This window comes from Indicator indicator, chromosome 2, assembly GCF_027791375.1.
Source record: "Indicator indicator isolate 239-I01 chromosome 2, UM_Iind_1.1, whole genome shotgun sequence".
In the NCBI taxonomy this organism is placed as follows: Eukaryota; Metazoa; Chordata; class Aves; order Piciformes; family Indicatoridae; genus Indicator; species Indicator indicator.
The window spans coordinates 62,846,197-62,863,129 of record NC_072011.1 but is presented as its reverse complement, the minus strand read 5'-3'; the positions used below and the strand labels follow the sequence as shown (position 1 = coordinate 62,863,129).

Below are 16,933 nucleotides of genomic sequence, written 5' to 3'. Positions count from 1 at the left end.
GACCACTACAATCATCCAACCAATTCTTTACCCACTGGATAGCTCACCCATCAAATCCATATCTTTCCAGCTTAGAGAGGAGGATGTTGTGGGGCACTGTGTCAAAAGCTTTACAGAAGTCCAGGTCAACATTCCTCTAGCAAGAATACATTTAAAGTGCAGCCAGAGATCTTTCTGTTTCATTGACAGGGTCACAACTGTACACTCCCATGATGATTGCCCATAACATGCCTTTTTCTGGCCAAATTTCTCAGCTCACAAGTGAGAGTCTGTTCCACAAACATTCTGATTATGGTAAACCTATATATCACAGAAAATACTGATTACTTAGATTGTATTTAGATTAGCAAGATTTATGCTTGAAATGTGGCTTCTTTTCTAGGATGAACACATTGCAGTGGCTAACAAGTCTCAATCTGCCACCAGCAGCTTTGCTTTCTGTGCACCTGCCTTCTAAAGAATAAATGGAAAGCTGCAATTTGCTACAAATGTCATATGGGACATAAAACCACAGAGCAGATTAGGAGCTGCTAAGCAGCAATCCTATCGACTTATCTCGAAGATAAAAGTCACCAAAAATGATAATTGCAGATTTCATTGTGGTGTAGAAACTGCTAAATGTGCCATAATAGGATGGAGTCGTAACAAATTTATTACCATGCAAAAACTTAGTCAACATATTTTGTTTGCATTCTGTTTTGTGCAGTAAGGCAGCACTGAGCTGCTCTCACAGGCTCCCCACATTCCCATCTCCTGTTTTAAATACAAACAGGGCCACACCAAAAAAAAATGTTGATGAAAATAATCGTAAATAATTCACAGCTTCACAGATTGTGTCGGGTTGAAAGGGACCCCCAAATGTCATCTTGTCCAACCTCCCTGCAATCAGCAGGGACACCTCCAACTGGATCAGGCTGCCCCAAGGATACATCAGGTTTGATCTTGAATGCCTCCAGGGACAGAGCCTCAACCACATCCCTGGGCAACCTGTTCCAGTATTTCACCACTCTCATTGTGCAGAACTTCCTCCTGATGACCAACCTAAATCTTCCCTGCTCCAGTTTCAAACCATTGTCCCTCATCCTATCACCACAAGCCCTTCTAAACAGTCCCTCCCCAGGCTTCCTGTAGGTGTCCTGCAGGTACTGAAATGCAACACTGAGGTCTTCCTGGAGCCTTCTCTTCTCTAATGCTGAACAGCCCTGATTCTCTCAGCCTGGCTTCATAGCAGAGGTTCTCCAGCCCTATGATCATCTTTGTGGCCCTCCTTTGGATTCTGTTCACCAGGTCTCTGTCCTTCTTGTGTTGAGAGCCCCAGAGCTGGACACAGTACTCCAGGTGAGGTCTCAGTGGAGCAGAGTGGCAGAATCACCTCTCTCAACCTGCTGGCCACACTGCTTTTCATGCAGGCTGCCATTGGCCTTCTGGGCTGCAGGTGCCCATTGCTGGCTCAAGTCCAGCTTCTCCCCAGTCCTTTTCTGCAGGGCTGCTCTCAATACTGATAGTTTAAGTTTCCTCGTTTTCATGACACAGTGGAAATAATAAAGCCTTTTAATTGTGAGGTGAGTTATGAAAACTGTTAGGGGAAACTTACCCAAATAAAGGGATCTGGGATGATTTACTGGTTTTACAAGAAGAGTTCTAAACCTGGGGGTGCACCAATTGCCAACCTGCAGATCAGGATTGTTGCTGCAACCTTTCCTGAGCTCTGCACAGAGCTCCAATTTCTGCTGAGCTCAGTGAGCATTTGTGTTAGACAGCTTATTTGTTCCAGTTACACTGGGCTGGTATTTTATTTGTTAGCTATTATCTAGCCACTTCTATAGCTATTGAAATGTTCCAAAACACAGAAAGGTCCAAACTGGGTCAAATGAAGTAAAAACATTGAGTTTAATGCCAGCAAAATCTAGACCAGGGAAAAAGTCTTAGAGCTTTGAGCATTTGCACACGGTTCTTTTTCTGCAAATTACAGCTAAATCCTTCTCAAAGTCTGGACACAACAAAATTTTAAGTTTAGGAATTGAGTTGAAAAATGCCTCTTGACAGCTCCAGCAGAAGTGGAATGGGTAGAAGTTTTGGTATTCTTAAGGCTGTTTGCTGGTCTTGGAAGCTTTAGCAGAAGACAGAAGGATAGAAGCTATTGGATTGATCTTCGAGCATGTGTTGATTTTCATGCATCTGGTCAGGCTCATTCTGTTGTGGAAAAGACCTGGTGGTGGTCTGAAGTCTCCAATGCATCAGTATAACCAAGGCACTGCTTTGGTGCCTCTTGACTGTTCAGTCACTGCTTTGGGGGCAGCTTAGTCCTGTGAGCAGAACAACATGAGGGTCTGCATGCAAACTGCTTCCTGTATCTCTACATCCATACACCTGTACATGTAGTGACAGGATGAGAGGGAACGGATTGAAGCTTGAGGAGGGCAGATTTAGATTGGAGGTTAGGAATAAATTCTTTCAGTGTGGGTGGTGAGACCCTGGAATAGGTTGCCCACGGAGGCTGTGGGTGTCCCCTGCCTGGAAGTGTTCAAAGCCAGGCTGGATGAGGCCTTGAAGAACTTGGGCTAGTGGGAGGTGTCTCTGCCCATGGCAGGAGGGGTAAAACTGGATGATCTTTAAAGTCTCTTCCAACTCAAACCATTCTATCCATCTATGAATGCCCTGCTGGGTGCTAAGACATATTGGATAGATGGAGATGGCTAGGACCCATGACTTCTCAAGCATTTTGGGACACTCTAGGCTTGGTCCCAACCTTGATCCCTGTTTTTAATAACAGGCAGAGCTGTGAAATACAGCCTGTGCATGATTTATGCTCATTTATCACCTATTTTGCTCTCCTTTTTCCTGTCTCAAAGCCTTGCAGTGTATTCTGGGTGCGTCTGGCAGCGAGACAGCCTTGCGGTGGGAGGTGAAGCGACTCCTATAATTTATACATCACTGCAAGTGCCCTGTTTAATGCACTTCATTGTGCAAGGAGCAGAAACAAAGGAAAATAAAATTACAGATAGTTCATAGGGCTACTGTGTTCATTATGGCTCAAGCCATAAAGGGAGTATTTGTGCCTCAGTCCAATTATGCTGTAGTTGTGTATGCGTTTCCAGTACTGGAAAGATCATTGGGTTGTCTTGAGCCAGCCTTTTAAAAAGCTGGGCTCAAATGCATGTAGACATGGCTGTGTGAGCTACTGCAGGGTGAAAATCATGCTTTATTTGCAAACTTTCAAAATGTTAGCACTTACCAATGCCTATCCATAAAGGAATTGAAGGGGCTTCGGATGGAGATTCATTTCCCTGCAATCGAAGTCAAAATAGTTGTTAAGGTTATTGATTTACTCTCAAAATAGATCAGAAAGCAAATGTAGCATTTATCCACCTTGGTTTGGTGAACTGAACCACTTCACTGTGAACAGTCTGAGCTCTTCCTATCTCACAGAAAGCATCCAGTTGGAAGAGACCTCCAAGATCATCCAGCTCATCTTTGACCCAGCACTGAAGGGTCAACACTAAACCATGTCCCTAATCACTAGGTCCACACATTGCTTAAATACCTTCAGGGATGGTGACCTCAGCACTGCCCTGGTCATTCCAATGTTTGAGAACCTTTTCACTGAAGAAATATTTCCTAGCATCCAGCCTGAACCTCCCCTGGTGCAACCTGAAACCATTTCCTCTGGTCCTGTTGCTTGCCACCAAGGAGCAGAGGCTGCCCACTCCTCGCTCCAATGTCCCTTCAGGTAGTTGTAGAGAGTGATGAGGGCTCCCCTCAGCCTCCTCTTCTCCACACTGAACACTGCCAACTTCCTCAGCCCCTCCTTGTAGGCCAGGTGCTCCAGGCCCTTCACCAGCCTTGTTGCCCTTCTCTGGCTCCAGTCCCTCAGTGTCCTTCCTGTAGTGAGTGGCCCAGAACTGAACACAACACTTGAGGTGTGGCCTCACCAGAGCTGAGCACAGAGGGATGATCACCTCCCTGTCCCTGCTGACCAGGATGTCTTTGGCTTTCTTGGCCACCTGGGCACTCTGCTGATTCTTATTTAATTGACTGTCAACCAGAACCCTCAGGTCCCTCTCAAGTTGCAGCTTTCCAACCACGCATCCCCAGGTCTGTAGCTTACCATGGGGTGGTTGTGACCCAAGTGCAGGACCTATGGCCCTTGGCCTTGCTAAACTTCATACAAGTAGCCTTGGCCCATGGGTCTAACCTGTCCAGATCCCTCTGCCAAGCCTCCCTACCCTCTAGCAGGTTGACACAGCCACCCAGGTTGCTGAGGGTGCCCTCAATCCCCTCATCCAGATCATTGATAAAGATATTGAAGAGGACAGGCCCCAGTACTGATCCCTGGGGCACACCACTAGTAACTGGGCACCAGCCAGACTAAACTCCGTTCACCAGGATATGGTTTAATGGCCATGGTGGTGTTAGGTCAATGGTTGGACTCTTTTCCAACTGATTCTATGATGGATCTAATGGAGTGCATGCAGAGGAGGGCCACCAAAATGATCAGGGGGCTGGAGTAGATGATCTCTGAGGTCCCTTCCAACCTAAGTCATTCTGTGATGACTCTGATTTTAGAGAACTCTAACTTCTCAAATGCATCCCGTGTCATTTTGGTGGTGTTGGTGGTGTTCACATTCTTAGAATGTAAACCTAACTGATACAGAAGACTTGTGAGCAGCATGAAATTATTTTGAAGTTTCCTTTTTTCAGCACACTTTAAGCCAAAATGCCTCCATCTCTTAGCTACAGATGCCTTTTAGAAGTCAACCATTGAGTAGGTATTTCTTGCTGAACAGAAGTCATTCAGGGAGAGGTTTAACATGTAGCCTAGAAGATGACAGCACAGGTTAGTGCATCCTAGCATGTTTTCATTGCAGTCCCAGTGACAAGAGCATATCAGAAGGCAGAGTATAGATGGAAGCTGGGGAGCAGGGTTTTTTTCCCTCCACATGGTGGTTTTCTATCAGTCTGATATCAGTGGCTCACTGTGCTCTAGGACTGGTAAGTAATATTGACATCAAGTTGCTATAAATCATAGAGAGCTCTCTGTTGGCTTGCACAAGGCCTTCTCCACTGGTGCATAAATGATGAATGGTTTTCCCTGTGTGTGAACTTCGAGGGTGCATTCATATTCCACTCCTATTCCTGCTGAAGTTGGACACAGGACTGGATGATTCGAAAAGTCTTTTCCAGCTGAAACGATTGACAGAATCACAGGATGTTAGGGGTTGGAAGGGACCTCAAAAGATCACTGAATGCAACCTCCCTGCTAGAGCAGTACCGCCTACAGCAGGTCACACAGGAACACATCCATAGGATGTTCCACATAAACATATGGAAAAATTTTTTTTTACTACAAGGGCACTCTAGTCCTGGAACAGGCTGCCCAGAGAGGTGGTGGAATCTTCTCTGGAGAGATTCAAAGCCCACCTGGATGCAGAAGGCCACACAGAAACACATGCAGGTGAGTTTTGAATCTCTCCAGAGATGGAGATTCTACCATCTCTCTGGGCAGCCTGTTCCAGTACTCGGTCACCCTTAAATCAAAGAAGATCCTTCTCATGTTTATATGGAATTTCTTATGTTCAAGTTTGTGCCTCTTATCCCTTGTCCTGTCACTGTGTGCTGCTGAAAAAAACCTGGCCCCATTCTCCTGACACCCTCCCTTTAAGTATTTGTGAGCATTTTTGAGATCCTTCCTCAGTCTTCTTTTTTCTAGACTAAAGAGACCAAATTCTCTCAGTTTTTCCTCAACACAGAGATGTTCTAGTCCCCTAATTAGCTTTGTAGCCCTTTTCTGTACCTTCTCTAAAAAGTCCCTTCCTTCTTGAACTGGGGAGCCAAGAACTGGACACAGTATTCCAGATGTGACCTCACCAGGGCAGAGTAAAGGGAAAGGGAACCTTCTTTGGCCTGCTGGCCACACTCTTCTTGATGCACTCCAGGATGCCATTGGTCTTCTTGGCACATTGCTGACTCATTGTATCCTGTTGTCCACCAGGACTCCCAGATCCCTTTCCCTATGCTGCTCTCCCCCAGGTCAGTTCCCAGCCTCTGCTGGTCCATGGGATTGTTCTTTCCCAGATGCAAGACTCTACGCTTGTCCTTGTTGGATTTCATTCAGTTTCTCCTCACCCCACTCTCAGCCTGTCCAGGTTTGGCTGAATGGCAGCACAGCCTTCATGTGTGGCAGCCACTGCCCCCAGCTTGGTGTCATCAGCAAACTTGCTGACAGTGCCCTCTGTGCCCTCAGGCAGGTCGTTGATGAATATATTGAACAGTACAGGTCCCAGTACTAACCCCTGAGGGACACCACTAGATACTGGCCTCCAATTAGATTCTGACCACAGCTCTCTGAGCCCTGTCCTTCAACCAGTTCTCAATCCATCTCCCCACTCAATCATCAAATCCTGCACTTCTTAAGCTTGGCTGGGAGGATGCCATTGGAGACAGTGTCAAAAGCCTTGCTGAAGTCAAGGTTGACCACATCCATTGCCTTCCCCTCATCTCTCCATCCAGTTATGCCACTCAAGACTCAAACCCAGTACAGTGAAGTCCATCCTAGAGTTAACTGCCACCGAAACCTTTGTTCAGTGTTCCTGCCCATTTCTTGCCTTGCTGCTCATCTGAATCTTCAGGGAGCTAGAGCTGCAGGAAGCTAACTGAGCTGAAGATGCTGGTTCAGCTGTCTGAACTGGTTCTCCATGATTCCAACAGCTTAGCTCTAGCTAGAGAATGTATCAAGGTAGTGTAGTATTTGTGTTTTGTCTTCCTTATGTCATTTGCAAGAGCATTTGGTTTTATTTTCTTTCCCGTTTAGGAATACTTCATTTTAAAATCTACTCTACCTACTGACTTTGCTGATCAGTCAAAATTTCTGAGGCTAAGTAACAAATTGCCAAAGATTTCCCAGAACAGACAGGGAAACAAGATAAATTACTTCGTGTAGGAAAGAAAGAAGCAGAAGTGCAAAGGTGAATGGCAAATGTAGAAGCAGGGGGAGTTAGGCCTGACAGCTGGACTGGTAAAAGGAGGCAAGATCCATACTTGGAGGGAGAAAGTACTGAAAGAAGAGCAATAAAACTGAAAATGTTGATAAAAAGGGCAAGAGCACTGAGATGAAGCCTGCTAAAAACATTGTGATATATTGGTTTACATTATCCATTTGGGCTAAAATGAGATTTAGTTTGTGGCAAATGTTTTCACAATTATTAAAGTGGGTGAAATATTGCCCTCAGCTCTGCAGAGCATATTAGCTTCTGAACCCCATCGATTTGCCATGTCAGATCAATTGGCACTGTGCTACCCAACTCACCTATCTCCCTTTAGACTGATGTTGATATTTAAAAAAGATTGAGACAGCAAACCTTTCCACCTCACAAAAATAAATGCTGCTTGCAAACCTGGGGTCCTAAAGAGCTGGTAAGGGGTTGTGAATGATCTGGAGTCAATGCACAGTGAGTCCCTGCACTGGGAAGCAAACAGATGTTGTTCTGTGCTGAGATAGTCTTTAGCTTCTGAGCAAAACAACCTTTTTAGCTGTGGATGGTGTTTCACTGCCAGGCTGTTTTTATAACTGGCTCAGCTGGTTAATGTCACCAGGGGTACTTTAATGCATCGTATCTCTTTGCTTCTGAGAACCTTTGAAATTTCAGTTTATAGGAAGTGAAGAACCAGGGTTTGTCTAGCAGAGTAGATCAGATACCTTAATAATTTTCTCTTAAAGTAGGTTATTATCTTGTTTCCTCCAGCTCATAGAATGGCTTGGGTTGGAAAGGAACCTAAAGATCACCTAGTTCCAAAACTCCTGCCATGGGCAAGGACACTAGCCCAGGCTGCTCAAAGCCTCATCCAACCTGGCCCTGAACCCCTCCAGGGAGGGTGAATCCACAACCTCCCTGGGCAACCTTTTCCAGGCAACCCTCACTATAAATAATTTCTTCCTAATCTTCAGTCTCAGTCTGCTATCCTCCAGCTTCAATCCATTCCCTCCGTAAGTGTCTGACCAATGTCTTAGAACAAATGCAACAGTGTGAGTTCAAGATGGCAGAGGCAGTCCTACACCTCTCCACCACACCACAGGCCGTTGTGTGTGCAGGTCTCAGTCCCTGTTCTCTTGAATCCTGATGCCATTGTGATCATGGAGCACAGTGTGTTCAGCAGCTAGTTTTGTGGTGCCTCTCTCAGATGGTTTAGATTATGGCTTTGGATATAGATTGTTCCAAGTCTGATGGAAGGTTATCACTGACATAAAACAGCTACATGTGGAACAACCTCGTACTCCTTCCCTCCCATGGCAGCTCAAACTCAGTCATTGATGGACATCCCATGGGGAGCCAGCTCTTCCCTCCCATCAAGAGCTACTTGAAGCAAGGTAGGAAGGGAACAGGCTGGGATACTCTTGTATTCAGACCAGGGTAGGTTTGAGCTTAGTCTCTTGCTTAAGTTTGCATCTGATCCTTATCCTGCATCTATCCTCACAAAGTGTTAGGGGTTGGAACGGACCTCCAGAGATCACTGAGTCCAACCACCTGCCAGAGCAGCATCACCTAGGGCAGGTCATGCAGAAATACATCCAGGTAGGTTGAGAAAGTCTCCAGAGAAGGAGACTCCACAACCTCTCTGGGCAGCCTGCTCCATTGCTCCAGCACCCTCACAGTGAAAAAGTTTCCTCTTATGTTCCCATGGAACCTCCTCTGCTCCAGCTTGCACCTATTGTCCCTTGTCCTGTCACTGGACATCACTGAGCAGAGCCTGGCTCTGTTCTGGTGACACTGCCCTGCACATCTTTATCAACAGAAATGAAGGTCACCCCTCAGGCTCCTCTGCTCCAAGCTGAATAGCTTCTGCTCCCTCAGCCTATCCTCAGCAGGGAGATGCTCCACTCCCTTCAGCATTTTTATTTCTCTCTGCTGGACTTTTTCAAGGAGTTCCCTGAACTCCTTCTTGAACTGAGGGGCCCAGAAGTGGACACAGTATTCCAGATGTGGCCTCAGCAGGGCAGAGAGTTCAGCAGAGGAAGAACTGAGATTTGTTTTTCAGTTGTGTTTGATGTAATGAGATGTTGAAATTGCAGCAAGATCAGAAACCAACAATGCTACAGAAAGTCAGCCATAAAGAGGTCTACAATGATAGCACACTGGGTGAAAATTAATATGTGTCCTGTAAATAATTGCCTTCATGCCTCATTGCAAATGCAGTAGTTAAACATTCTTGTCTTGTGAGTAATTTCCTATTCACAGTCTGTGGGAAGGCATAAATGTAAAGAAAACAGATTTGGGGTCCTTTTGTTGGGTGTTTTGTTTTGGTTTTAAGTCTGCTAATTTCAATTCCCAAACACGGTGGGAGCCTGCAATTCCAATTTTCTTTTCACAGTGTTAGTGAAAACTGGGCACTGAAAACAGTCAGATTTTTTTTTCCCCCTGTAAATTTTAAACCACTTAGAAATACAGTCGAGAATAATAACTTTCTAATCCATTATTACACCAAGTTAAAAAAACCAAACAAACAACAACTCTGCTCAATTGCTATCATTTCATGCAAAGTTTTTCAGGAGTGGTAGAAGAGGCTTTTAAAAACCAGGCTCTTCTAAGCTGGTCTTTTGAGTCAATCCAAAAAGGTAGGTGGTGTATTGCTGAGAGGAAGAGTTGAGTAGCAGAGAAGTTGTTTTAAGAAAAGATCATTGAATTTTTTTTTTTTCTTTACAAGATTAAGTTCCTCTCAGTGTTATGGCATGGCCTAAGTGTAATCACGGTCTTCATGCTTTTCTCTTGTTTCTCCTGAAACCAGCCTGAACTTATTACAGTTAGTTTCAGAGTTTTTTGGAGATGACTTTTTTATTCTTAAAAGTGAGGGTCCTTTTTATGACATTTAATTTAACACTTGGCTATAAGGTATTTCACTTCTCATTTAAAATACATAGCCCTATCTGGAATGAAGTTCATGTCTTTTGCATGCTGCAGACACCCACAAAGGCTGCAATTGCGTAGCAGACATAGTTACCCCTAGACCTACCTCTGCTGCTGTGCCACCCATCCTGTGCATCCTGCTCTAGGTAAATGTACTGTGCAGGGAGGTTGGACTTGATCTCCAGAGATCCCTTCCAACCCCTACCATTCTGTGATTCTGTGACTCAGCCTGGTTTATCTACCAAGGTGCTGGGTAAAAACCTGCATCATGTTTCTCAGAACATTGGGAAGCAAAGAGCAAGATTTCTGTAACCTTATAAACTTCACTTGCTCTCCAGTGAGATTCACAGGATCACAGATTGCAGTGGGTTGGAAGGGACCCTCAAAGGTCATCTTGTCCAACCCTCCTGAAGTCATCAGGGACACCTCCAACTCGATCAGGCTACCCAGGGACACATCAAGGCTGATCTTGAATCTCTCCAGGGATAGGGCCTCAACCACAGCAGCCTGTTCCAGTATCTCATCACTCTCACTGTAAAGAACTTTCTCCTGATGTCCAACCTAAATCTGCCCTGCTCCAGCTTTAAATCATTGCCCCTCATCCTATCACTACAAGCCCTCTTATACAGATCCTCCCCAGCCTTCCTGTAGGGTCTCTTCAGATACTGAAATGTAGCTCTAAGGTGTCCCTAGAGCCTTCTCTTCTCTAGGCTGAACAACCTCAATTCTTTCAGCCTGTCTTCACAGGATCATCTGTTGTTCATGCAATCAGTCCTGTCTTGCAGGTGAAAAAATATCCAGGTAAATTCCCCTTGGGCACTTGAGTCTTAGTCAAATAAAGGTCCTGATTAAATTAAAGAAACTGATTAAGCAGTGTTTTGGATGGGGGATTCGTTGTTTACATAGATAGGATAAGGGGCAATGGTTTGAAACTTGAGCAGGGGAGATTTATGTTGGACATCAGGAGGAAGTTCTGCACAAAGAGCGTGTGAAATACTGGAACAGATTGCCCAAGGATGTGGTTGAGGCCCCATGCCTGGAGGCATTCAAGGTTAGACTTGCTGTATCCCTGGGCAGCCTGCTGTAGTTGGAGGTGTCCCTGCTGAGTGCAGGAGGGTTGGGCAAGATGACTTTTGAGGGTCCCTTCCAACCCAAGGCAGTCTGTAAATTTCAGAAGAATGTAGGCTGGCCTTTCCCTGGTGGCCCTTTTTTCACTGTCTCAGAATTGGACATGTGCTTTAACGTGTGCTCCATGAGCCTTTCCTACCTAAAAACCTCTCAGACCTACCCAAGTGCTCTGTAAAATTTTCCTTTTAATTCTTCCTGCTTCATTTGCCTCCAGAGGCCCTGCTCGGTGTATTTTAAAGTTTAAAAAAAAGAAGAAGAAAAATAGCACAGAGTCATTTCGTTTTCTGAATTGCTCCTTTTACAAAAGTCCAACCAAATGTAACAGGAGAGGCTTTGAAAACATCCTAAGTTTAACTAACATGATTGTGGTGGTTGAGTATTCTTCAGGCAGATGGGATAAATGAGATAAGTGTGAAAACATTCTTAAAAATAAAAAGCATGCCATCAGGTGAAAGGCAGGAGTTTGGGGAAGGCTGGCAAATATTCCTTACATGGTTATTCATTTATAAGGTTGCAATGTTAAAAGAATGTTTTCTTCTAGGTGAGCTGTCGGGTGTCATTTAGTAGACATTAATTGTAAAGTTAGATGTTGGCTTTTGGCCCAAATGTCTGTGTTTAAAAGGAAAAAAAAAAAAAAAAAAGGAGAGCAGCTGTTAGTCCTTCAGGTATTGACAGAGTCTATTCAGCTACTTCTATTCTTTCTCAGGCAGAAATTAATTTCCTGGAATCACATCCAGCAAGATAAGACTCTGCCTCATGTTCACTCACGGTGGAAATACCCCAGAGTCTTTTTTTCTGCAGCAGTGCATTGTCTCCTGTAAAACAATCATTGACACCTTATGTGCAAAAGAATTGTCATTTTCTACAATAACTAGGAGAGAAAAAACAGGAGCTGAAACAGTCACTGACTGCTTTGGGGCAGACCTCAGCTTCTAGTAGGGTGCCATCTACCCTGAAATGAGAAAAAATCTTAGAGCCTTCTGAAGGAAAACTTCATAGAATGACAGAGTGGTAGGGGTTGGAAGGGATCTCCAGAGATCATGGAGTCCAGCTGCCCTGCCAGAGTAGGATCACTTAGGGCAGGTCACAGAGGAACACATCCAGGTGGCTTTAGAAAGTCTCCAGAGAAGGAGACTCCACAACCTCTCTGTGCAGCCTGCTCCAGGGCTCCAGCACCCTCACAGTAAAGAAGTTTTTCTCCGCGTTGAGATGGAATTTCCTGTGATTGAATTTACATCCATTGGACCTCATCCTGTCACTGGGTATCACTGAAAAGAGCCTGGCTCTAACCTCCTGACAGCCACCCTGCAGATATTTGTAGACACTGATAAGGTCCCCTCTCAACTTTCTCTTCTCCAAGCTAAACAGACTCAGGTCTCTCAGCTTTTCCTGGTAAGAGAGATGCTCCAGTCCCTTCATCATCCTTGTAGCTCTGCATTCCCTGTCCCTCTTGAACTGGGGAGCCCAGAACTGGACAGGATATTCAGGATATATTCAGGATCTCTTGTGTAGTCATAGAAAATACCAACTTGTAACAACTGAGAACTTTGAGAGGGGAGCAAAAATAGTCTTTGAAATGAATTTTCATGAGTCTTATTGTGGTGCCTCTATTCTTTCAGCCAAATAAAATGTCACCTTCTTTAAACCTGTGTGGGATAACTGCCAGCAAGTGGTGTTGCAAGACTAAGAACACAAATCACCAATAAATAAATGATGATTAATGGTGAGGTGGGGAGGGACCTCAGTTATTTTTGGAGTTTCTGGCTTTTTGACTGTGTTTTATTATTCATAGGCCAATTGGAGATGTCTGTAGCCAGTGGCTGTTTTTAATTCTCATCATCTAAGCTTGTTGCAGGTTTTTTGACCAGTGTTGATAGTTTGAGTGGAATTACCTTTAATGGATTTCATACTTAATATCAGTAATCACAGCATCACAGAATGGCTTAGGTTGGAAGGGACCTCAGAGCTTGTCAACTCCCCTGCCATGATCAGGGACACCTCTCAACTAGCCTTGGCTGCTCAAGGCCTCATCCAGCCTAGCCTTGAACACCCCCAGGGAGGAGGCATCCACAGCCTCCCTGGGTAACCTGTTCCAGTGTCTCACCACCCTTGTACTGAAGAACTTCTTCCTAAGCTCCAGTCTGACCCTGCTCTCCCTCAGCTTCAAACCATTCCCCCTTGTCCTGTCTCTAGACACCCTTATGAAAAGTTCCTCTGCAGCCTTCCTGTAGGATCCCTTCAGGTTTTGGAAGGTAGCTCTAAGGTCCCCCTTGGAGTCTTCTCTTTTGCAGGCTGAACAACTCCAGCTCCCATAGCCTGCCCTCACAGCAGAGGTGCTCCAGCCCTTGGATCATCTTTGTGGCCTCCTCTGGTCTCACTCCACCAGCTCTGTGTCCTTCTTATGCTGGGGACACCAGAACTGGAGGCAGGATTGGAGGTGGGGTCTCAGCAGAGCAGAGTCAAGGGGTAGAATCCCCTCTCTTGCCCTGCTGCCCACACTCCCTGGCTGCAGCCCAGCACACAGCTGCCTGCTGGGCTGCGTGAGGGCACTGCTGGCTCCTGGGGAGCTTCTCATCAATCAACACCCCCAAGTCTTTTTCTTGTGGGCTACTCTCTGCACCCAGCCTTTATTTGTTCCTGGGCCTGCCTGCTTTGTTTGGCGGTGCTCCTGCTGACTGCAGAGAGGTTGGGCAAGATGATCTTTGAGGGTTCCTTCCAGTCCCATGCAATCTCTCAAACTGTGCTGACAGACATGAAAATGGAATGGACTCCAAACCTCTGTTTTCAGAGCAGGAGAGCAGGGCCCATTGCCAGGCAGTGCCCACCTAGCGAGTGCAATGAGGACGCTGCATGCTCGTGGCAGATAGATTTGACTAACTCCTGCATGCACAAACTCAACAATAACCTCTCCCTTGTTTCATTATCTACCCACAGCAAATCCTACCAGGGCAGGGGGTGGAAGGGAGTACCCAGGCTCGTCCGAAGTGATCCGTGAGTCCAGCAGCACGACGGGCATGGTGGTTGGGATCGTGGCGGCAGCAGCGCTCTGCATCCTCATCCTCCTGTATGCGATGTACAAGTACAGGAATCGAGACGAAGGCTCCTACCACGTCGACGAGAGTCGAAACTACATCAGTAACTCAGCACAATCCAACGGGGCTGTGATCAAGGAGAAACAGCCCAACAGCGCTAAAAGCTCCAACAAGAACAAGAAAAACAAGGATAAAGAGTACTATGTCTGATCCCAACAGCTAAAGGAACGCTTGTATAGAAATAGTCTTCATTTTATCTGAGACATAATACAAACTTATTTCCTTTACTTTTTATGAAGCACATTCAAAACAAAACAAACAAAAAGACAGGGAATGCAATCAGAAAGGAAAAGACTGTTTTTAAAAACAAGCATTTCGTGCTCTTTGTTTTTCAGAAACAGGAGCTGGTAAATTCCCTAACATCCACAGTGTTTTCATTCCCTCTGCCTGTCTTTATGTTGCTGGAACATTTCGGAGAGACGATGGTGACACCACGCACTCATAAAGCAAAGGAGTATTACTACGACGTCGAGGCACAACATGAAACAAAATGAATTAAACAAACAAAAACAGGAGGAGAAAAAATAAACACAACTAAAAAGGGAAAAAAAGATTTAAAAAAAAAGGAAAGAAAAAAAAAAAAAGAAGCTACCTATGATTCTGGATTTAGCCAAAGTGCTAGGCTCTTTCATGAGAAGTTAGTCTTTATGGTCAGAGAAGACTGCCATTTAAATGTGGTGACTCAACAAGAAGCAAACACAAAAGCGTTTGCCGTCCGGTGCAGTGAAGCAGTGATTGGAAACTTTGCATTCTGAAACAAAGTGCTGGCTTTTCTGAAGACTTAATGTAGAACTACTTTAAAAAAAAAACACTTTTTTTTTTTTTTTTCCTGGTCAGGAGGTTAAAAAAACAAAACAAACAAATAGTACGGAGGCCTTATTTTCAAAAACAACAGCAGAAAAGAGAAAAAAAAGAAAAGAAAAGAAAAACAAACAAGCAAACCACAAAAAAAAAAATCTGGAATATAAGGCACATTTCCACCAAAAAAAGAAAAAAAAAGTATAATTAAATAATAATATATATATATTAAAAAACTAAAAAAAAAATAAAGAGAAAAAAAGAAAAAAAAACGAGGGCATAGATGCAATCATTGGGAAATTTTCATGCACGCTTACTATGTTATTACATATGTTTATATAAAAACCACATCTCTATGTGCTTTCTGGACTGTGATAAGTGATGTTTTATAGCCTGTTGTATAGAAAAAATGCAAACTATATCTGCTCTTCAGCCATTTTTGGTAAACTCAATGTTCTAAGTGTTGCTAGGGTATAGAGAGTTTTCTGACATCTGGAGCAACAGACATACTTCAGGGTTGGTTTTGGGTTGCTTTCTTTTTTTTTTTTGCAGCCATTATAAATTGTCCCAGATTTCTTCCCCTTTCTATTTTCTTCTTGTTTTTCATTTCTCTTTTGTTCTATTTTTTTTCTTTCTTTTCCTTTTTTTTATTTTTAATTTACAGTGTAGTGGTAATACTGAGGGGAATGTGTATGAATGTATATAAGAGTCAGCTAGTTTTTTTCTTACCTGTACAGCCTCTATTCCGTTGCAATTGAGTTTTAGTAGTTTGTATGAAAGATGTGGAACTAGAAAGCAAAATTCTATCTCTACTGTAATTTGTCTTCTCCTTCCTATTCCCCATCTCTTGCTCCTGATATGCATCAATGAAGTTGATCAGAGTGGCCAATGTTCATAAATTAGCTAAATATTTAAGTGACTTCAAACTGGCCTTTGGCTTCCAGTCAAAGCTTCACTAGTGGAGAGCATGGTTTGCCTTACAGAAACTTTGTTCTTAAGACAATATGAGAATGAGGAGTTTCTTGAGAATCTTAGGAAGTATCACGTAGTGTTTATCTGGCATTCAATTAGATGACAGCTACTACAGCATGGGGTGGTAAGAGATCTAAAACAAAAGACCTGGTTTCATTCTCCAGGCTGATTCTACTGCAGAATTTTACCCCTTTCTCCAAAAAAAAAAAAAAAAAAAAAAAAAAAAAGAAAAGAAAAGAAAAAGAAGTTATCTTGAGGTGCACGATAGTATTTTTCAATGGTGGGCATTTTGACTTAATGAAAAAAAAAGAAGTATTTTTAGCTATGTTGGTTGTGTAGTTTTGCAAGGCATCAGAATCAGGCAAAGAAGTTCATCCTGTTTTGAAGTGACACGCTGCTTTTCTTGCAGATAGATATAAAGCATTAATGCATTTTAGTTAAACATATTCAAGATGAAGCTGTAATTTACATGGTAAAGTTTGGGGGTTTTGTTGGTTTGGGGTTTTGGTTTGTGTGGGATTTTTTATTTTTTTTTTTTTAATCCTTGTATTGTTTCATTAGGTTCACAGCAATAAATCATAGCTTAACATTTTATTTTACACAGAAGTTCAAAGGGAAATGCATTAGACAGAAAGAGGGTAGGTTCAACAGAAATCAATCAAATCGTTGGAAGGCCTCCTGCGAGGGATATAGATGTTCACACTTTACAGACAGGGAGGAGGAATTGGACATCAGCTTTAAACAGCAGGCACAAAGCACTCTGTTGTGTGTTCTTCACTGTAGCTGATGGGAATGGCTGGGAAGCAGTACAGCTAGCGAGCTGGGGGACAGAGCACTTTAAAAACCACATGTAGCTGACATGAAAACACCTCTCGTGAAGGCTGCCCACCACCTCGAGGTGTGTCATGTTACCTTTGCCAAGCAGTCTTGTAATTTTCATCAGCCTTTGCACAGCAATGAGAACAAGGTCTACAACATGCATCCAATGCTCATCTCTTAGATGGTTCTTCACCCGTGGCATCAGCAGTTTCTCCCACCTTTGCA

At 44.0% G+C, this 16,933-nt stretch overlaps 1 protein-coding gene across 20 annotated transcripts in view; it reads left to right on the top strand.

Moving 5' to 3' along the window:
* NRXN1 (neurexin 1) overlaps positions 1 to 14,269 on the top strand; it is a 767,737-nt gene extending 753,468 nt beyond the window's left edge. For all 20 annotated transcript variants that reach the window (XM_054395842.1, XM_054395825.1, XM_054395833.1 and 17 more), the window contains one exon: positions 13,962 to 14,269. In XM_054395842.1, coding sequence (XP_054251817.1) covers positions 13,962 to 14,269 — 308 coding nt within the window. The remainder of the gene's footprint in view (positions 1 to 13,961) is intronic.
* The last annotated feature ends 2,664 nt before the right edge of the window (positions 14,270 to 16,933 follow it).